Source organism: Eschrichtius robustus, chromosome 17, assembly GCF_028021215.1.
Source record: "Eschrichtius robustus isolate mEscRob2 chromosome 17, mEscRob2.pri, whole genome shotgun sequence".
NCBI lineage: Eukaryota > Metazoa > Chordata > Mammalia > Artiodactyla > Eschrichtiidae > Eschrichtius > Eschrichtius robustus.
Window position 1 is genome coordinate 3,188,772 of NC_090840.1, and position 22,438 is coordinate 3,211,209.

Genomic DNA, 22,438 nt, shown 5'->3' on the forward strand with positions numbered 1-22,438 from the left:
CGTTTCAGGGGAAAGAAAGAGGAATTTATATGTCATCTGGAAGTTTTAGCAAAATTACCCTAAATGTGCTGCCTGTTGGCATTATCCTCAGCAGGTGTGCTCCTCATGCAATGCAACATGGTGCCAGGTATGCCCAAGCACCGCGAGCGACATGATGTCCTCATTCAGCCCACAATTAGGATCAATTTTACTTCTCGCTGAAAGCCACAAAATAGTACCTCAAGATTTACATGAGCAAGACGTCCTCCTTCCATGAATAGAGAGAATCTGGTAACCGCGATATATTCATAAAGAGATGCTGCTTATAAGCTAGATTCTGCCAAGGCTACAACCTGGGAGCGAGTTAAATATTTCCTGATTCATTAACACATGAGTTCTGGGCTCAGAACACCCATTACAGAGCTAACGGGCGCTCAGGGAGTCATGGCGCCGTGACTGATTCCCAGACAAAAGCTTATGCAGCAGCAAAATATCTCGGCATCAACCCTGAACGACTTGAGATCTCATCAGCGTGCCCTCGGGAAACCACTTGGCGGGGAGGCAAGCCCATTCCTTATTTGTACGTACACTATAATTTACAGATGAAACTATATGTATAGTTGGTGGTATTTAAACCACTTTGTGTCTCTTGACATCAGGACATGCTTTATCATGAGGTTATTTATCTGAATAGCATGCTACAAACAAACAAACCATAGTTTTCAAGAGGTTAGACGACAACCACCTTTTGCAGGTTTAAATGACTTTGTAAACATCAGGACAATTTTCTACTACACGTGAACAGCAGGCACCCCGGGTGTGGGTGTCTTAAGCCGAACTCCTCACCACGCAGCCACAGGAGATATGTGTCCACACGGCGTTAAGTGAGCTGGGCACGGGCCCTGGACACGGTTTTCCTTCTTAATGAGGTTGCTGCAGTCAGTGTTGTGTCTGGATTGGATGCCCGCCAAGCTCTGAAACCACTTTATTTTTCTTTTCTTTTTTCCTAAACAGAACTTTTGACACCACGTTGCATAGGAAGGTCACAGCAGATGGGTCCTGAACTAAATCTAGGCAACCAGAAGGAAAAGGCTCGTTTCTTTGTCCCTCAAAGGAACCGGGAGTCAGCCTCGCTTCCCCTCCCTGGACAGGGGCTGCATCTGCTCGCTCAGACCTCCTGCGCTCTGTCCCCACAGACTTGATGTCTCCACTGACCTGGGTCGCTAATGCAGCCTGCATCTCACCACCTCGGACCATGAGATTTCTAAAAGTTTGTTAAAACTGCTGCCCTTCCATCTCAGACTGCAGTAGAAATCTGAGTTAAACCTAGATCGTTGAACTCCTCTCTACCTGGAGAACTACAGGAAGACATCTCCACGACTAGTCATACTGGTTTATTTACCCCATCAGCATCCCTCAGGTGAGCGGGATCCTGAACGGTATTTCTGACTCTGTCAGTGTTCTGGCGCTCCATCCTCATCTTAATTGGAAAGCAGAAGTCCCTGAAACAGCGCTTGAAGTTTTCATCGAGAAAGGCATAGAGAATGGGGTTCAGGCTGCTGTTGGTGTAGCCTAAGGCGATACAGAAGTAATAGCTGGAGAGCGCCGCCGTGCTGTAGGAGCTGCTCCCCAGAGCCTCCACAAGGATGAAAATGTGGATGGGGGTCCAGCAGATGACGAAGACCGCCACCACCACCAGGACAAGCCTGGTGATGCGACGGAGGTTGCGGTCTTTCTCTCGGGAGCCGGAAAGAAGCCGGACGCTTTTTAAGCGCAGGATCATGAGGGTGTAGCAGACGATGATGATGAGGACGGGGATCACAAAGGCAAAGACGAAGACACAGATCTTCATGAAGAGGTCCCACCAGGAGTAGTCGTCGTCCGGGAACTGCAAGGAGCACTCGACGACATCCATGTCTGGAGGAGGTGACAAAGCAAAACCACAAAAGCAACAACAATCGTTAGCGCCGTGGCTGCCAAGGGTTTTAAATATGTGAGTTTTAATGCCTTCGGTTGCAAAGGTCCAATTATGGTGAGACGCTATTACCTGAAGCAGATCACCAGTTAGGAATGAATGCCATGCATATTAACCATGCTATCTTTGCACATAGAACAAATAAGCCAGAGGGTCACCATTCACTGCTAACAAACACAATGCTACAGAATAAATACGATTAGCCAGCGATACGAATTATCTCGTTGTGGAATGGTTTGACGCAGATGATTTTGACACGGATGATTTTCAGAAGAGCTAACTGTTCACTTATAGCATGAGTACTTATTTGCATTTCCATACATTAACAATTCTCCCAGATCAAAGGCTCTGACAATAAAAGCTAGTATCTATTTGTAATAGATGATTAAATATTTCAAATCTAGCCATTCAATTTAACAAAAGCCAACTTGTCCAAAAAACATTAAGTGGTTTACAAGAAATCACTATGTGGGTCGACAAAAATTTAAACAAAATTTGTCTAAATATGACCCAGCTGTTGTGATTTAATGGAACCGACGGTGGTCATTGTGACTGAGAGCATTGTTGAAACATGAGTAAACTTTTGAAGAAGAAAGAGAAGGAGGAGGACAAAAAGGAGGAGAAGAGAATAGAAGAGGGGGGGAGGGAAAGGAGGAAGAGAACCACCGTCATCGTCATCATCAAGAAAATTCATAAATCAGACACATTTTTTACTTTTGCCAACATTGACTATGTAACAGGTAAAACGACTATGTTTATAGGATTACTTAGAAAATGGCTTTATTTGCTCTGCTTCTCTTTGCTGGACAGTATTCTCTTTGGAGTGACCATAATATTAGAAAGAGCAGAGACCCAGGATGAGAACATTTTATAATACAGAACTTCCACTGGGGACCCGCTCACCACTCCCAGGCTCCCTTTTCCCCAAGCATCAGCCACTGAGCACAGAGCAGGCTAAACTCTCTTTGTCCTGATTCTTCTTTACAGGTAAAGGAATCATGAACAATACTAAGTTATAATTTTTAGAATGAAAATATTTTCTTCTGACACTGGAAAATCCGCTTCAAAAATAGTATAAGAATATTTTTCAAATAGTGAAACGGCTCTATTAGTAGTGTTTTCTAAAACATCTTCATGTGCCCTTAATGATATATCCCTTAGTAAAACAAAATCTTAGAATTTCGATTAGACATACTTTAAAACACAAAGAGTATAATCATTTTGGCCAATTAATAGAGATGACTATCTTAGAGTCATTTCCTATCAACTAAATACCATATCAAACCTTTCAATAGTAAATGAAAGCTCCCAGAATAACTTGTAATTTTTGATTCCCTAAAAAAGCCATTGTCCAAAGTACCATTACTAGGAAGATTCCAAGAAACAAACAAGCATCTCTCTTATTTTTTGCTTTAGTGTTTATGGAGATAAGACCACTAGACAGAAACCAGACAGAAGCTCTTCTGTAATAATGTGTTGCCTTTCCTAACGTTTTTCTCTCCATCCAGAATGTAAACTACCTTAGGGTAGGTACCCTATCCACCTTGAATAATATTCAGTCCCTGCCACATAGGGAGGCAGGAATATATGGTGTTTGAGGAGAATAATTTGCTAAATAAACAAATTAATACCACAAGGAAACCCTTGAAAATATGGACTCAGTACAGTAGTTATTATGGAAGAGTAACCTGTTAAGATAAGCAAGGCAATGTAAGGGCTGATGTTTATAATTTGGAGACATCTTTTAACTCTGAGGATCAACTTCCTCTTGCATGTAGTAGGAGCTCAAAAAACGTTAAATGAATGGGTGAAATAATCAACTACAAGACTTTTACAAGACTTTAGAAAACATCCAGTGATAGAGTTGTAAATATCCTCGGGAATGTCCATGAAGCTGAACTTATACCTACAAGGGGAAAGGAGAGTACTGAGGCAACCACCAAGGAAATCCAAGTCCAAGCACCCATTTTTATTAAATGTTTGACTTCAGGAAAAAGAGTGCATCTTTATCTTTAAAGACATATATAGGCTGAAAGTGAAGGGACAGAAAAAGATATTCAGTGAAAATGGAAACCAAAAGAGAGCAGGAGTAGCTAGCTATACTTACATCAGACAAAACAGATTTTGAGTTAAAAGCTGTCACAAGAGGCGATTTTATATAATGATAAACGGGTCAATTCATCAAGATGATAAACAATTGTAAATATATATGCACCCAACATTGGAGCACCTAAATATATAAAGTATATATAAACAGAACTGAAGGGAGGCATAGACAGCAATACAATAATAGTAGGGGACTACAATATCCCACTTTCAACAACGGGTAGATTATCCACATAGAAAATCAGTAAAGAAATGGCAGACTTGAAAACATTAAAAATAAAATGAACTCAACAGATATACACAAAACATTTCACTCGAGAGCAGCAGAACAGGGGCTTCCCTGGTGGCGCAGTGGTTAAGAATTCACCTGCTAGTGCAGGGGACATGGGTTCGAGCCCTGGTCTGGGAAGATCCCACATGCCGCAGAGCAACTAAGCCCGTGTGCCACAACTGCTGAGCCCGTGAGCCACAACTACTGAGCCAGTGCGCCTAGAGCCCGTGCTCCACAACAAGAGAAGCCACTGCGATGAGAAGCCCACGCACCGCAACGAAGAGTAGCCCCTGCTCGCTGCAACTAGAGAAAGCCTGCATGCAGCAATGAAGACCCAACGCAGCCAAAAAAAAAAAAAAATGCCAATGCCAATCAGCTCTGATACAGTGTGCGGAGATCACCTAAAGTTCTCTTCTTGGTCACCCAGGGGTCTTGACATGCAGTGTGAAGCACGCTCCAAATTGAGCACGCTAGCCGGTCTGGAGACAATCTTTCATCACATAAACAAAGCATGCTCCACAAAATAAAAGACACACGGAAAGGATGGAGCCCTCCTACAAGACTACTCTTCTCTCATTTCTTCCTCTATTAGTTTTGCCACACACACTAATCTTCTGCTGACGCTGGGGGCTCCTTTCTTCCATTGCATCTGCACTCGTCCGTCTACAGCAGCTTCTTCCTGGAAAACCCACATCTATCTTCATTTCCTTTCAAAAACCTAACTGAAATCCATTTCTTCTAGAATGTCATTTTCTGACAATGATTACAGGAGTAGTGGTTACGTCGACAAGTATAACATAACTGTTCACAAGTATAACTGTAAAAATCAATTCTTTGTTTGCCCTGGGAAAAAATCATCCATCTTCTTTTGTTATTTAGCCCATTGTTCTCACCCTCACAGTACATACGCGGCATCTCCTCTTGAACCTAAGTTATTACGCACCAACCCCTAGGGCTCAGAAGAGTTTCCTGCAATTTTATTGCATGTGTTGTGTGTATGAAGAAACAAAATCCTGTGTGTAATTAATCATATTTTAAAGTGCTTCTCTGGTAAAGTTTGGCTTTTCTTAAAATGTACCAAGTATTATAGCTTAACACTTGCAGTGCTTATGCTGTAAACTCATTTTGTAGTTTAAGAGGAAAAAGATTATGCTTCATTTAAAAATGTGTACTATGCAGGATAAGCTATGATTTTAGCACCTGCCTTTTCACTGCGACCTGGAAAGTCCCTACTTATCTGTACTCACAGGTGTCCTGAACCTCCAAAATAAACTGGAGCATTTAGACAACGGCTAAAGCAATAAATAGCATTTATAAAGTCCGAAGTGATTGTTCTGCTCCCCTACCCCCAATGAGTTTCTACTAAGACCAAAGATATTTTCACAGCTTTATCTTCTACAAGTAAAGCTAAGCTCCTAGAGCAGTAGTTCTCACCTTGGCTACAGGTCAGAGTCACCTGGGGAGATCTTAAAAATCTTGACACCCCAACTGTGCCTCAGGTCAATTAAACCGGACCCTCTAGAGTGGGACCAGGCGGCAGTACTTTCTAACGTACCCAGGTGATTCCAACACACGTCCCAGGGTCAGAACCACTGTCCTAGAAATACAGGGAAAACATCAAATGTCCTGTTTGCATGGGGTAAAAGGTAACGAGTCCAAAATCTGATGGTTTTGCTTCTCTGTACTACCATCCATCTGCGAACCTAATTTTGAATGGGCTACACCCAAATGAAGCTGCCAGGATAGTGGCCTGGAGATTAACCCCTAAGGAAAAAGAGTAAATAGCCAGCGTGACTCTAATGACTTAGGGTGCTTTTTAGGGAGAAAGAAGAGGAGCAAGGAGGTGTATCTTAGAATTGCCAGGACGCAACAAATCGTATTTTAAAAATCCACACGACTGTGGTTCCTTATTTCATCTCCACCCCTCCAGATTCCAATAAGCACTTTCTGAATAGGGGATAGCTTGGGTGTCTGTGTTCCGGTCATGCCATTATCCTATCCTGTGTGTAGATGTGGAAAGGAACACAAAACTGTTTTATTTCTCATCTTCCGTGGATTTAGCATTATATTTCAATTGGCATTTGTCTTTTCTTCTAGATATGTGTCCTACTCACTCCCAAATTAAGAGTTTGTGTGATTAGAAGTTACATTCTAAAAAATGAAATGATTTAACCGAATCACTTTGCTGAAACTGACACAACATTGTAAATCAACTCTACTTCAATAAAAGATTATTTCTCTTACGAACAATGATAAAATAAACATTTTTTTAATGAAATTTAAAAAGCTGCCCTTACCTTCCCTGACTTTGGTTCCTCCAAGGACTATGGCAGAGATGCCAACAGATGAAGACAGGATCCAAATACAGATGTTGATGATCTTTGCCTTCAGGGGCGTGCGGAAGTCGAGAGCCTTGACCGGGTGGCACACAGCGATGTATCGGTCCACGCTCATCATGGTCAAGGTGAAGATGCTGGTGAACATGTTGTAGTAGTCGATGGAGATGACGATCTTGCACAGCACATCCCCAAAGGGCCAGGAGTTCATCAGATAGACCGTGCTCTGGAAGGGCATGGTCGTGGTAACCAAAGCATCTGCCAAAGCCAGGTTAAATATATAGATGTTGGTTGCTGTCTTCATCTTTGTGTATCTAAAAGGCAAGAAACAAGATTATTTCCCTCCATCTTCATGTCATACCCACGATGTACATGTGCCGCTGGGTTACTGAATTTGTTTTTCATTCACTTATTCTTTACGTATTTATCATCTAATATGTAAAAGGACTGTTCTAGACATTAGGGGTAGTAGAAAAATGGGCAAACATTTCTGACTTTATTTAGCTTTTATTCTAGTGCTTTGTTCCAAAATCTATTTAATTTTAAAAGGGTAAAGAAACGAGTATAGACAGACAGATGAACATACATATAGATCTTTTCAACAGACTTGCGTGTGATACAGGTCTTTATTTTGTGACTGACAATTCATTTTAATCCTACCCAGGACTGCTTGGCTTTGTTCATTTTTCAATGCTTTATTTTTTTTCATTGTGTAAAACAAAGATAAAACCTACCCAACTTTTCCTCGAGGAAGGTTTACCCAACTTTACTTTGAGAAATCACTCTTTGTAATTATGTCTTTTAAAATGGTTTTTAGTTTTAAATACATTCAATTTCAACGACTACAACACAACTAAGTGTTGATTTTTGTCTACCAGTGTCCCACTAGCTTTTCATTTTAAATGCGTTATGTAAAGAAAGCAGGCTGAGTTCTTCCCTTATACACAGTATAGCATAAAACATAATCTGGTATGGTAGGTGAGAAAGAAATCTGTTTTCCTTTACTTTCATCTTGAGAGATTTATAAAGCACACAATGTGTTTCATTTTCCAACTGAGGGAACAGAAAATTTCAAAATAGGTCAGAAATATTGCCTTTAAGCCCAAATTATTTCTTTCAGTTTTAACATGAAGCTTAGAACAATTCCATTTTCTACTAAAACTGAATTAAGAAGGTTGTTTTACTAAGAGAACGCTTCCTTAGAGATCTACAGGGCATGAAATGTACCAAACTACATCAGCGGGTTTTCTGAGGCCAAACGCTAAAATATGTTGGGAAAATCCATATATTAATTACTTTCTACACACCTCACATTTGTGAACCTAATCACAATTAATTCAGCCATGTCCCATGTACCTACAAGGAGCCAGACTTCAATGTTAGGGCCTTGACTTTAATTAAAGGTTCTTTGTAAGGAGCCAGTTATGGAAAACTACTTCTACTTTGGCTATAAAGTCAGTATCAGTGGTATTTATTGATCACTGTGTGCTGTTCAATACATAAACTTCCACATGACGCTTCTGTGACAGGTGGTGACAGAACAGTCTTGTCTCCCCTTTTGCAGGCACTGCGGTCTGCAGTCGGACAGTCCTGAGTCTGAACTCAGTGTACGACTTTTCTGAGTTTCAGGTCCCATGAAACAAGGACAATAAAACCGAACTGACAGGACACGAGATAAAGGCAGGAGACAACCTGACTCAAAATACCCGACACACAGGATCACACTGCACTCAGGGTCCCACCCCGGCACCAGTCTCCTTGCCTGTTTCCTCTTCCTGCCTGTGCTTGGATGAAGGCATTGTGAACACTTGTACCCAAGTCAGTATCTCTTGGCCTCCGTTTTGATGCTCTGTTAAGTAAACAGTGCTTTAATCTGGAGAGCGAGGAGTTTATTCTAAAATATGTTTTGCTTTTACATTCTTTACTCAAATATTATTAAATGGCCCATAAGTTTTAGAAAGTGATTGAATGTATATGCCCAAGACTCTGAGCACAGGCTTTTAAAGGCACAGATAACTAAGCAAGTGCATTTCCTGAGACAGAGCCAAATGTTTCTGTTTTTTTTAAACCATGTTTTAAATTGAAGTATAGTTAATTTACAATATTGTCTTAGTTTCAGGTGTACAGCAAAGTGATTCAGTTACACCTATATATCAATACACATATATATATGTATTCTTTTTCAGATTCTTTGCCATTATAGGTTATTACAAAATATTGAGTATAGTTCTCTGTGCTATACAGTAGGTCCTTGTTGATTACCTATTTTATATACAGTAGTGTGTATCTGTTAATCCCAAACTCCTAATTTATCCCTCCTCCCACTTCCCCTTTGGTAACCATACGTTTGTTTTCTATGTCTGTGACTCTATTTCTGTTTTGTAAATAAGTTTGTTTATATCATTTTTTTAGATTCCACATATAAGTGATATCATATGATATATGTCTTTCTCTTTCTGACTTACTCTGCTTAGTATGATAATCTCTAGGTCCATCCGTGTTGCTGTAAATGGCGTTATTTCATTTTTTTTAACATCTTTATTGGAGTATAATTGCTTTACAATGGCGCGTTAGTTTCTGCTGTATCGCAAAGTAAATCAGCTATACGTATACATATATCCCCATATCCCCTCCCTCTTGCGTCTCCCTCCCACCCTCCCTATCCCACCCCTCTAGGTGGTCACAAAGCACAGAGCTGATCTCCCCGTGCTATGCGGCTGCTTCCCACTAGCTATCTATTTTACATTTGGTAGTGTATGTAAGTCCATGCCACTCTCTCACTTTGGCATTATTTCATTTTTTTTATGGCTGGGTAAATTCCATTGTATATATACACCACATCTTCTTTATCCATTCATCTGTCAATGGACACTTAGGTTGCTTCCATGTCCTGGTTATTGTAAATAGCGTTGCTATGAACATTAGGGTGAATGTATCTTTTCAAATTAGAGTTTTCTCTGGATATATGTCCAGGAGTGGGATTGCTGGGTCATATGGTAGTTCTATTTTTAGTTTTTTAAGGAAACTCCATACTGTTCTCCATAGTGGCTGCACCAATTTACATTCCCACCAATGGTGTAGGAGGGTAGAGTCAAATGTTTCTAATGAATAAATGCTAACTGTTCAAATATCGTCTTCTTAAAAATATGGTTTTATGTTTGAAAAATGCATCTAACAAGCCAGGCTCCTACTCTATCAATCCCTGACACTAGCAAAGACTTGAGTTGGCAACAGCTTTGACTTCTGCTCTCGTGTTTTGTGACCTGATATTCTCCTCTGTCTTTACGAAGTTAGACTGATGTTCTCTGCCTCATACATTTAGGTGGACCTGGGTTCTAATCCTTAGTTTTCCCTCCAACTGACAGACTTTGGAGAGATCACTGAAAACCCTGAGCTTCCATTTCCCAACTATAGAATAGGAAACATAACACTTATCTCATGGAGTTCCTGAGACAACTAAGGGAAAGCACCTGATTTGGAGACTAGGTGTAATTTACTTCATGTTTCCAACTCCTGTCCCCTGCTCTTGTGTGGGTGGAAGCCACCAGTTACCACAGGAAGCAGAGGGGAACATGGTTTCTAGTTAACACCCCTGGTTGTATTTACCCATTTCAGCTTGAATATCAAAGATAATAGTAAAAGTGAAGCTTGGGACCTTAACTGCTAGAAGACCATGAATGGAATGATACATGAGTTACAATAAAACAGAATATGCATCTTTTAAGTAGCAATAAAATGCTGAATAATAACTTGCTCTGAGCTTTTCAAAAATATTTTTAATAATTAGATGTGTGAAACTGCTTCAGGCTTGAACTTATAAAGAGTTCAAATCCTGTCATCAGATCTCAGAATAAGAGAGATGACTAGCTACAACAGAGATGTCTACGAATTACACAGATTGTAATTATACCAATTGTAGCAAAAGTCCATGCTCCCCGAGAAACAAGCTCTGCCCAGATCCTTCATGCTGGAGCTACCACTGTTACCACCCCAAGGGCCACAGGCATCTGCCAGAGACGTAGAGAGATGCCTGCACCCTCCTCCTGTACCCCCTGCATCCACCAACATCCAATGTCACAGCACTGAGGTGGATCACGTTAATGACAATAATGGTAATAACCATGTACTTCAAAACACTCCCTGTGTCAGACTCTGCTGTACATTCCACGTGCTTTATCCCACGTAGTCCTCACGGTGACTCTGTGTGGTAGGTACCAGCATTCCTACTCTAGAAATGAGGCCACTGAGAATCGCTGGAGCTCTGTACCTTTCTCAAAGTAATACGGTTATAAAAGGCACTGCAGGAATTCAGACCCAGGGGTTTGACTTCATCCCTGCATTTTTACATCTCCCCAGCATTTGATAATTTACAAAGCCCCGAATTTTGACTTCCATGTATCCTATTTGATTCTCACAACAACTGCCCTTCGAGTTGCCCAGGAGATTTAGGTCTTTTCTCTAATATCACTGAAGAAAGTAGACTCAGGTGAGTAAAGTGATTTTGCTAGTGTCAGCAGAGGCAGGGGCTCAGTGGGAGGATGTGGAGGAGGCAGCAGGGCACGGCCCCTCCTCCAGGGTTCTGGAAGACACATGCTTCCAAGCCTACAACACTGAAAGGGAGAACTAAACAGGTATAATTAAAAGTAGCAGACTATGGGCTCACCGCATAGCTATTGACAGTCTTTTATGCGCTACACTGGACTGCATCCAGTGGCCACGGGATTAAAAGACCCCACCCCCAAAGACAGTCTGGTTGAGCCCCCCTGGATATTGTTTGCATTGAACCAAAGCAAAATAGCAGTGAGTTCTTTCAGTCACTGTGTGCCTGCTGGTGAATACAAACAAGTAAGCTTTCTCACTGCGATCAGATAGGAAATTATTCTCCGTTCCATCCACACCGCTTTCTAATAAGTTGCAAGTATTTCAAGTAAAATGGCCCCATGTGAGTGGGAATTCTTGGCTTGGGTGCAGCGGCTGGAGGTGGGCTGGTGGCGCGTGGCCGCACTTTTCAGCGTCCAGGCCCCAGGAGCACGTGGCATTAAAAGAGCAAAGTCTGCGCGCTGTCCCCGCTGAACTTGTCCATGTTGCAAGCCTGCAAACGACGGTGGGAGGTGGAGAGCCGGCCAGGAAGAGGGCTCAGCAGGGAGCTCAGGGCGCCAGCCGTGAGGACGTCATCGCGGGGCAACGTCACGGATGGTGTCCCCGCGAGCGGACAGCGCTCCCCATCGCACGCAGACTCAAGACCTTCCTAGCGTGGTTCTCTTCACAGGGACTTGGGGGGGGGGCGTGGCTTCTGAACTGACAGCTGTACACGCTCGTGTGACAGCGGGGGGAACAAAGTTACCTGCAGGGCTCTTGGGAACCAGCGTCACCAGGTGGAGATTCTGGGAGAGCGTGGCACTTGCACGAGAAAAGTGAGGCGACGGCAGGAGGAGCATTGACCCTGTGACCCTGCAGCCGAACCTGCTGGGCGCAGACAATGCAGGTGGAGGTGGCACTCTTGGATCATTAACGTCCTTGCTACTGGGGTGCACTGCCCCAGTGTTTCTCTTTTAATTTAAATGAAGCTTCTTTAATCAGGAGCTGCTTTTTAGCTTCGGGGCAGCATAATAAAGCCATAATCTTGACGGCTAATCACCATACATCTTTAAACACAGAGGCGGTTCGGTTCTGCGGATTCCGGTTAGTTGCGGCTCTTACCCGCCCTGGCCCGCCAGCCTGACATCCTCTCCCCCTCTTCAGTCACGCTCCTGCGCCTTCCCCAGACTCATCTTGTCATTTCCGCACGTCTCAATGCCTGCCCCATACACAGCAATACACTGGGCACTGAGCCCACGGAACAAGAAGTTTATACGGACCCTGCCCGCAGGGTCTTTCAAACTAATCGAGCCGAAGTCATGATGTGAACTAGAGAAGTAGACAGAGGGGAAGTTCGCTGTGTAGTGAAGAGATCAGGACACATTTCAAGGAAGGCAGAACCTGGATAGGCTCGTGCACTTTGAGAAGGATTTGGACACGGAGGTTTGCTGGCTGGAGTCTCATTCAGGGCCACGGGTCCTGCTGGGGGTGATGGGAGGCTGCTTGGGATGGGAAAAGGGGGGGTCAGGCCACAGAGAACCTTGAACACCAGGAAGAAAAACCATTTTAAGTATTGCCTGAGGACTCACGTGACAGACACTGTTTTAGGAACTTTATGTCATCTGGCAATAATGTCACGATGATTACCTTACCCGGTGCCTCAAATTACTCAGCACAGGACCTGGTACCTGATAACCACGCAGTGGGCGCCAGCCCTCCTGGCCATCATCCTGCTGCCGCCCCTCTTATTATGTTGTTGGTGTTACCGTTAATCACCTACCGCAGTCCTAGTAACTGTGCTGCAATCCTGCAAGATACAGCAGCCCCACTCTTTCTGAAGAGGAAGCAGCCTTAGAGATGATTCTCAGTGCTTCCCGGAATCCATCCCTAATACGTAAAGGAATTCAGGACCATAGTCCAAAGATTCTTAAGGAGTCAGAAATTTTATCAGAGGACTAATGGGATTCTGTGAATTCTGCTACTTCTAGCAGCTAAAGGTTGAAAAACATTCTGATAAGTGTGGTTCAGTGTGAATCATGAGGGCAGAAAACATGTGACATGATGAAACGGGGCCTGGTCCAGGGAATGCAAGTATAAAATATTAGCATTTTACTCCTCGACGGACAAATGCCGTCAGCACGTCATGGTGTTTCAGGTTTTCCATAAGCAATACCCATTTTTTTTCAGGTGAGGAAACTCAGTGAAGAGGACGTAAGTGATTTCCTCAAATTTGAGAGACAGTGGGAAGTAAAATCTGAGCCTTCTGAGTAGTCATCAAACTACTGCTCCAACATAATGAAAAAACAAACACCCTACTGGCCATTTTTCTGAAGAGACTCCTTTAATACAGCAAATAGCTAACGGCCAATAGAAAGCTCCTGAACAAACACTGGTCTGGTGAAAAAAACGAGTGTGATCAAAGGCTCCCGCCCCACGGGAACCTGGCCACTACCCCACAAGCCTGGAGCTGCACCAGGAGTCTGAAGGCCCCAAACACCAAACTCAGGAGGAGGACAGTTCTACAGCACCTGGGAAGATGCAACCCTTTTTAACCAGAGGTGGGAGAACAGCACAGTGAGAGAGGGGTTTCAGCACTCTTTTCCCTGCATGATTTATTCATACTCCTGGGCATGCTTTCCAGATACATAGCATTCTAGACTTTATGTTTAAAATAACCAGACATGATGGCTGTACTGATGTGAATTCTCAGGAGAGCTTATTTGAAAACATAGTAAGTTTGCTTCATTAAATTCTCCAGATATTTCCAGTTCATCTCAATGAAATGAATTTGCTATACATCCTTTTAGATTATTTACTACTGAAATTATGGTTCTTTACTCAAGGGCAGTAGCTTATTAATTTTTTTTTTTTTTAAAGAAGGGAAATTCAGCCATTGTTTCTCCAGTGATCTGACTCTGAAATTGCCTCAATCTATAGTATTTTAAAGGAGTCATATTCACGTAGGTATCAGGTCCCTGATACTCTCCTACATGCAAAGAGCAAAAGCTTTCATGAGAACAGAGGAGTGGGGCGTGTCTCCCAGTCCTGACCCTTCTGACTGCCGGTACCAGGCTGGTAGTGATGGACAGCCAGAAGGGCGGACAGGCATCTCACTGGGTCCTGGCAGGTGGTCCTTGCAGGGTAGCAGGAGAAGGGGAGGAAGGCGCATGCAGAAGTAATGCTTTCACTGCAATAGCCAGGGCCCCAGAAGCTACTCATTCTCCCTGCAGTCACAGCCCTGAGACCCAGAAGAAATGTTCTAGTGCGTTCGGTGGTGCACGCTGGGTGAGTGTTTACCACGCCCAACCACACCTGGTAGAAAACTACAAATCTCAAATGACTGACATGTTGCTTCCTAGTGTGCAACTATCTGCATACCTAGAAGTACACAGAATTCTTAAGTTATTTTTCCGTTTTTATACAGAAAACTGACCTAGCTAAGGTGAACCACAGGGTGCCACAGAGAGGTGACACGGTTACCCTCCTGCTCTCTCTTTCACGGGAAGGAAGTGCCCCTACAGTAAGTGGAAAGCAACACAGTAAAGCAGAGACAGTTTAGAGTTGCGTTGTGAAGTTAAAAGAGTTAATACTCAACAGAACCTTGGAAAATCGCTCCTATTGCTACAGCTGATCGTTAAAGCCTCATAACTCCAGCCATTCTTAGTCTGAAGGCTGCCCTGCTCAACTCCAGACCAGTTCCTTTGGGGTATCTCAATTCATCACGTTTTATGTTTTTCTCATTTTTCATTTAATTTCTGACTTGCTTGGCCAGTGAAGTGGGTTAAAAAAAAAAACAACCAAGACATAAGCCTTTTATAATATTAGCCTCACTCCTAAAACCTATTCTTCTTACGTTAGTCTTCCTTATCTAAGACAAAAGCCAACATCCCCTCCAAAGAAAGAAAGAAAGAAACAAAAAACCATTGGCTGATTTTCTGTTAAGGAATAAATGAATGTTATTCTGAAACTATCTTTTGTTAACATGGTATCTTGTTAAGCCTGTAAAACTTGCACCACTGAAACCATGTTAAGCCAAATCTTAGAAAGGAAACCGTCCTGCGGACGTAGAATTTTAGGGTTTCAGTTGAGCACAGAGCACCCCGTCACCCACCCACCCTCAACCCCCAACCCCCGGCAGCGACAACTGAGTGTGTCCACAGGTTAATCTGGAGTAAAGGAGGCGTCTACTGCCCAGTTCTCCCGAAGACACTGCTGGCTGCCCCGGAGACACAGCTGGAGACACGGTAAATGGAGAGGTGCTACCTTCTCCCAGCGAGAAGTCAGTCCCTCCTGAAACTAACTCTAAGACAGGCACTGGGAAAAACTGTAAAGGCAACACAATCCAAAAGGGATGTTGAAGACTACAATTTTGCCCAAGTCTGTTAAACCTTAAGAGCTCTATACCTGATCACCACCTTGGTTTTTTTTTTTCTCTTTCTTTCCTTTTCTTTTTCCCTGTTTTGTTTTCTTTCTTTCTTTCTTTCTTTTTAAGCAGCCGTTTAGTCTCTGCTCTGAAACAGTTCCGTGAGGATTTGGACTTCTGTGATCAGATGTCCCACAGCAAAGAAAATAATTCCATTTAGCTAATCCATATAAACAGTTGCAGTGAAGCCAATTCTCTCTTTTTTTTTTAAAATTTTATTGCATTTTTTAAAATTTATTTTTATATTTATTTTTGGCTGTGTTGGGTCTTCCTCTCTGTGCAAGGGCTTTCTCTAGTTGCGGCAAGCGGGGGCCACTCTTCATCGCAGTGCGCGGGCCTCTCGCTATCGCGGCCTCTTGTTGCGGAGCACAGGCTCCAGACGCGCAGGCTCAGTAGTTGTGGCTCACGGGCCCAGTTGCTCCGCAGCATGTGGGATCCTCCCAGGCCAGGGCGCGAACCCGTGTCCCCTGCATTGGCAGGCAGACTCTCAACCACTGTGCCACCAGGGAAGCCCCAATTCTCTCTTTTAAGAGCTTGTCAAACAGTAAAATTACTTCCAGAAATTCATGACAGGCTATTCTGAAAATAATTTCTGAAGTTATTTTACTATGCTTGCTTTAATGGAAATGTTGGGTGTTGATTCAAAGAGAGGATTCAGGATAAATTACAACATATTTTTTTTAACCCAAAGCCTAAGGTAAGACTGCTGTTGGCCAGCCGCACACCTCGCCTTCCCTCCCACACCTCCCGAGGTGACACTTGGTGACACTGTCTAAGGTCGGCTCCCGTGACATTTGAGAGAACCTGGGACACGTTGCACACACACCTGAAGTGATTACAGCAACACTTGCAGCAGGAGGACTGGGTCACCTGGCATGGAGAAGAGGCAGGCAGTGTAGCAGACACTGTGACTGGCTCACCCCATCCCCCCTCCCATCCTTCCCCGAATTGGTTATGCCACACAGCTTTGGCAGGACGGGCATAAGCTCACGCATGGGGTCCCCACTGACTCAGAGGTGGCCTGAGTGAGTCAGATGGTCTCAGAAGAGTAGAGTGTGGGACTTCCGTCATGCCTGGGGAAGAAACACCCTGCCCCCTAATTTGTGAGCCAGAGAACAGGTACCTTCGTGAGCAACAACTTCCAGGCCCAGCAAGCTTGGGTGGGTTAGCTGCCTTTGGAGAAGAAATCTGAGTTCAGGAAATGGAACAATTTCCAGAGTATTTCTGTGGTTCTGTTTTTTTCTAAGCCCCTTACAAAGTGACCTCTTTTGGCAAATTCCAACACCGCCCAAGCTGAATTATAGGGAAGCCAAAGTCTTCTACTCCAAGGGCAAAGTCAGCAGAACGCTGATCCCTAGAGGTCTTTATTATGGTAGCAAAGTATTAATGAAAACTAATGAGAAAAGGAAAAGGCAAACCTTAAGACCAAGGACCAAATAATTTTCCGACTTCTGTTATTTTTTTCCTAATAATTTTTCCTTGTTTATCCCTACACTCAATTTAAAAAGAAACATACCTTTATAAGAGTAAAGCTTTTCTTTAAATTAAACAAAAGAAAAAATATATATACGTAACTTCATAAAGACTGAAGCTAGAAGAGTGTTTTCTTAAAGAGAACAGAAAATGGATAAGTGGTGTTTAGAGCTGAATTGTGTCCCTCCAATTCATATGTTCAAGTTCTACCCCCCAGTACTTCAGAATGTGACTGTATTTGAAAGTAGGGTCTTTAAAGAGGTGAAATGAGGTAAAATTAAGGTAAAATGGGGTCATTAGAGTGGGCTCTAATCCAACATGACTGGTGTCCTTATAAGAAGAGGACATTAGGACACAGAGAGTACGGATGTCGTCCACACAGACAACCATGTGAGGACACAGGGAGAAGGCAGCCATCTGCAAGCCAAGGAGAGAGGCCTCAGGAGAAACCAAACCTGCCAACACCTTGATCTTGAACTTCCAGCTTCTAGAACTGTGAGAAAACACATTTTTGTTGTTTAAGCCACCCGGTCTGTGGTACTTTGTTACGGCAGCCCTAGCAAACTAATACAGGCAGATGTCTAGAAATCTGAGCTACCTGTGAGATAATCACATAGAGCCATCCAGAAGGAAGGAGGCCAGCTGAGTCTGCAGCTGGGGATGAGTAAGTGGGAGAGAGATACACAGACTTAGGACTGGTCAGAATTTCCCTGACACTTACAGCCACAAGAATGGACGATACCACTGAGGGTGATGGTCAGTTTGACAAGCCATCTTGGCCAGGCTACAGTCTCTGAATACTCAGTCACTTACCAAGGTGCTGCTGTGAAGGTGTTCTGTAGATGTGGTTAAAGTCCATAATCAGTTGACCTTAAGCAAAGAAGATGACCCTAGATGATCTGGTGGGCCTGGTCCAATCAGTTGAAAGGCCTTAACTACAGGGCTACGGCTTCCCTGAGAAAGAAGAGATTCTGCCTGGGGAGGGTAGCCTGCCTCTCCTGATGCCTGCGCTCGGGGCTGCAGACCTGCCTAGCCAGCCCCACGATCACGTACGCCGATTCCTTGGAATGAACCCTCAACACACACATCCCCTACTGGTTCTGCTCCTCTGGTTGAATCCGGACTAATACGGAGGGTGTGCAAAGTGAGGACAAAGAGAGCTGAGAAGGCTCTGGAAAAGAGGAGCATTTAGGGAACATCAGGGAAGAGGGGGCTGTGATGGAGGCTGAAACCCAGCAGATGTGGAAGAAAGTCAAGGAGAAGGTGAGACTGGTCCAGCATGCTGAATGCCCATGGGAGTCAAGGGACATCCAGGCCGAAACAAGCATCCGGACTGTGGGAGCTTCAGCTCCGGGAGAGGAGTGTCACACCATGGGCACCCCCAAGGTGCTGGTAGGACTAAGGACATGGATCAAGGGCTGAGGTAAGAACTTCCTACACCAGGACCACAAACCCCAAAGCCCTGCGTGTCATATCACGGGCACCCCCAAGGTGTTGGTAGGACCCAAGGACGTGGATCAAGGGCTGAGGTAAGAACATCCTATGCCAGGACCACAAACCCCAAAGCCTGGAGAGGGAGGCTGGAGTGCTTAAATTTTAAGGTTTTCAAAGTGAAAGGTTAAAGTACCCTAACATTAGGCAATTATACCAGTTGCTACACATTAAATGATGAAAATCCTTGAAATACTAGATTATCTTCAGAAGATACTGGACAGCATTCCAGGTGTTCAAGGTGGGAAAAGCTATGTGTAAGGCAGGTCTAAAAACAGTCAAAGCTTTTTCCACAACCCTCACTTTCTCCCCAGGTCTGAGCTGGCCATCCCAGACCTGCACCTGCCCTGCCATCCAAGTGTCCAAATTCCATCTCCAGAGTGACTTCCTAGAGAACTCAACCAGGACTCTTTTGCATGTACAATATTTTAAAATAACGTCCTTCTCGACACGGGGAGGGGGAAGGGTAAGCTGAGACGAAGTGAGAGAGTGGCACTGACCTATATACACTACCAAATGTAAAACAGATAGCTAGTGGGAAGCAGCCGCATAGCACGGGGAGATCAGCTCGGTGCTTTGTGACCACCTAGAGGGGTGGGATAGGGAGGGTAGGAGGGAGACGTAAGAGGGAGGGGGTATGGGGATGTATTTATATGTATAGCTGATGCACTTTGTTATACAGCAGAAACTAACACAACATTGTAAAGCAATTATACTCCAATAAAGACGTTAAGAAAAATAACGTCCCTCTCAAAAGTGATCCCCCATCTTTTCAAGCGACGCTGGTCAGCCCTCGACGTCAATCACACAAACTGCACTTGAATTCCACTCTCTGGTTCTGCTCTGAGTTCTGATGAGCAAACCACCGCCTGCTGCAAACCATCTTCAGCCCTTTTTTCTCCTGAGCAAAATAAACCCAAGTCCATCAAGTTTCCTTCTGAGGTTTCATTTTTCAATCCTTTGACCCTGTATCAGCTTGAACAAAATGCTCCGTAATGCTCTCAGCCATAGATTTAAGCCAACTATTGTCTCAGTAGGTTGGCTTTCCAGGATGAGATTAGAACTCTTCTGTCTTCATTTACTATCAAGTGGGGTGGGAGGATGGATGATGTTATGTGAACTCTCTAACTCCTACTGTATTTTTAGCTGAATTTATCCCCTTCACACAAATTTTAATCTTGGATATCTTTGGAATAGATATATTCAATTTATAATTATACTTTTTTATATTTATCATTAAAAATCCTAGTCAGTCTACAATGATTCTTTCTTTCTGACATGCCTAATGCTCCCCGTGGAGTTCCCTTTGCATATATTTTGAGATTCTTTATTCTTTTTAATCCTAGACTGCAGGGCTATATAAAAAGTTGTAGAGCCACTAAGAAGCCCTTCTCAAACTCAAAGCTTCAAGTTCTCATTCAAGTGACAATTAGATGTATCTGTTTCACTCAAGCACTTAAATATGATAGGAGAAGGAACAGAGTGGGTTTGTTCTTAGCACCCTCTCTTTCTGTAACAATGTTTTATTATAAGACAACGGCTGCTGTAGCAAAGATCTTCTAAAAAATTTAATTATAGTCTAGAATACAGCTGTGTTTTCTTTTCCTTTGGTTACTATAATCTTCCCTCTGATGGAGAGCAGCCCTAAAATTACTAATGACTTAGGAAAACAATGTGCTTTTAAAATATTCCTCCTTCTGTATCTTGTACTAATCACTGATAGAAGTCCTGTAAAATGCAATAAGCAATTATGAAAAACAAGGTTACCAAGCTAGGGATGCTAATTGTAGGTGAAAAGAGCTTTATAATATGTATTCGGAAGCTTAAATGATGGTTTTCAGTTCCAGAGCACAGATGAGGATAAAAGACCCGACATTTCCGAGAGAGAGAGAGAGAGAGAGAGAGAGAGAGAGAGAGAGAGAGAGAGAGAGAGAGAGAGGAGGGAGGGGGAGAGGGAGGGAAGGAGGGAGGGAGGGAGGGAGGGAGGGAGAGAGGCGGAGAGAAAGGGGTGTTTGAAAGATTCATGCTACTGCAGATATTGTTCTTAAAGTTCATAATAAAGAGAAATTAGTTCTTCACCCTTTCAATGTCCCTAAACAGCGTGACTTGCAGCCTTCCTTTATTTCACAGGAACTTCTCAAAGGAATCTCAGCTTCGTAGTCACTCTCAAAGGTGCAACTGCAGAGCATTAAGTCTGCCAGAAAGGGAAACTTCTCAAAGAGCATCCAGACAATGTTAGGATTTTTTTTTTTTCTCTTGTTTCCTTTGTTGCAAGAGGCCAAAAGAGAAATCACTTCACTTACCAGAAAATTAGCATATACGCGGATATTTGGATATTTATTACTGGAAGTTGACGTCAATGTATCCACAAAAGAACAATAAAATCAAACCTTCAGTTCTCACCGTGGGAGATAAAAAGCAAAACAATTTTTGGAAACCTCCAGCAGCTGTACTTTAACAGATAAATATTAGGTGGCTTATGTACAAAAGTCACTGGTATTCGAAACAAATAAGATGGCATATCAGTACTAAAAAGGCTCGTGTATGGATACCAGCAACCCTGAATAGTATGCTGGCTTTGCTTCATAAACCATAACACCAGTCTGACAAGCCACAGGAAATTCTGAATTATCTTCAGTGCATTAGGTGGGCATGAATTTTATCTAAAGAAACATTTGCAAAGGGCAAAACGAAGTGCTCCAAACGGGCGCAGGCAACCAGGCAAGAGGCCAGGCAGATGGACCAGTTTCGTTCCCACGAGACACTGGCTTTGCCCCTTGCAGGGACACCCCCTGCACCCTCCCTGTCCGTAGGGTTTTCAGTAGGGGTTTGGGGGGCAGGGAGGGTCACTCCTAAATCCTCAAGACACCTCCGCCTGCTCGGATTCGCCCTCTGCGAACCTCGAAGTCCCGCACCAAAAACTCTCGCAGGAAATCTCACTTCTAGGAGGCCACGCTCTGAGACTTTGCGGAGCCCGACGGAACGGGGTCCCCGTTACCGGGCGGGCGTCCCTCCGCGCGTCCTGGTGGCCGGCCCAACCTTCCCTCCCTGCTGCGGCCACTGCGGCGCCCGGACCCCGCGCTCACCGGACGATGACGAACATGACCAGCGAGTTGCCCACCAGGCCCACGACGAACACCACGGAATAGACGGCCGTGATGATGACCGGGATGACCGGCGAGATGTGCTCGGGCTCCGGCGGCGCGTCCTGGGCGCCCGCGCTGCTGTTGCGGTCCGGCTCGGCCCAGCCCGGGACCCCGCCGCTGCCGTTGGGGGGCAGGCAGGTGCTCGGGGCGCAGGTGGAGCCCGGCTCGCCGCGGAAGATCTGGACCGGGGGCTCCATGTCGGGCGGCTGCAGCTGCGGGGCGAGGACAGGCGACACCTGCGGGCTGCGGGGGCGAGAGAACCGGCTGGGCCCCGGAGGCAAACTTTGGCCGCGCCCGAGCCAGCGCGCGAGGCCGGCGGCGCCGAGGGCCCAGGGCCCGCTGATGCCCGCCCCGGGGGACGGGCCTCTGGCTGCCGCCCGCGCCGGCAGAGGCGCCGCGGGTGCCAGGAGGGGCGGAGAGCACGCCCGCCTTTCCCCCGGTTCCCGAAATCCGCCCCCCTTGAAACCGTCCCCGGACTGCGGCCCGGAGCCCCCAGGGACACGAGATCCCAGGAGCACCGTCCTCGCCCCCAAGCACGGCGCCTCGAACGCCCGGAGCTCAGCTCTGGGCCCGGAGACGCGCGGGGCGATGCAGTGATGCCGGCCCGCGCGGGTCCTCGCGTCCCCGGGTCCGCTCGGCCCTCGGGCCGCCGCGCTCACG

General features: G+C 44.7%; 1 protein-coding gene across 1 annotated transcript; it reads right to left on the reverse strand.

The window, feature by feature from the left end:
- Positions 1–812: 812 nt before the first annotated feature.
- On the reverse strand, positions 813–21,975 carry OPRK1 (opioid receptor kappa 1). Its single transcript, XM_068525513.1, has 3 exons — positions 21,719–21,975; positions 6,629–6,981; positions 813–1,896 (listed from the first exon to the last, which is right to left on the reverse strand). Exons 1-3 carry the CDS (start codon positions 21,973–21,975, stop codon positions 1,364–1,366), a joined length of 1,143 nt encoding a protein of 380 aa, XP_068381614.1. The 3' UTR covers positions 813–1,363.
- Between the last annotated feature and the right edge of the window lie 463 nt (positions 21,976–22,438).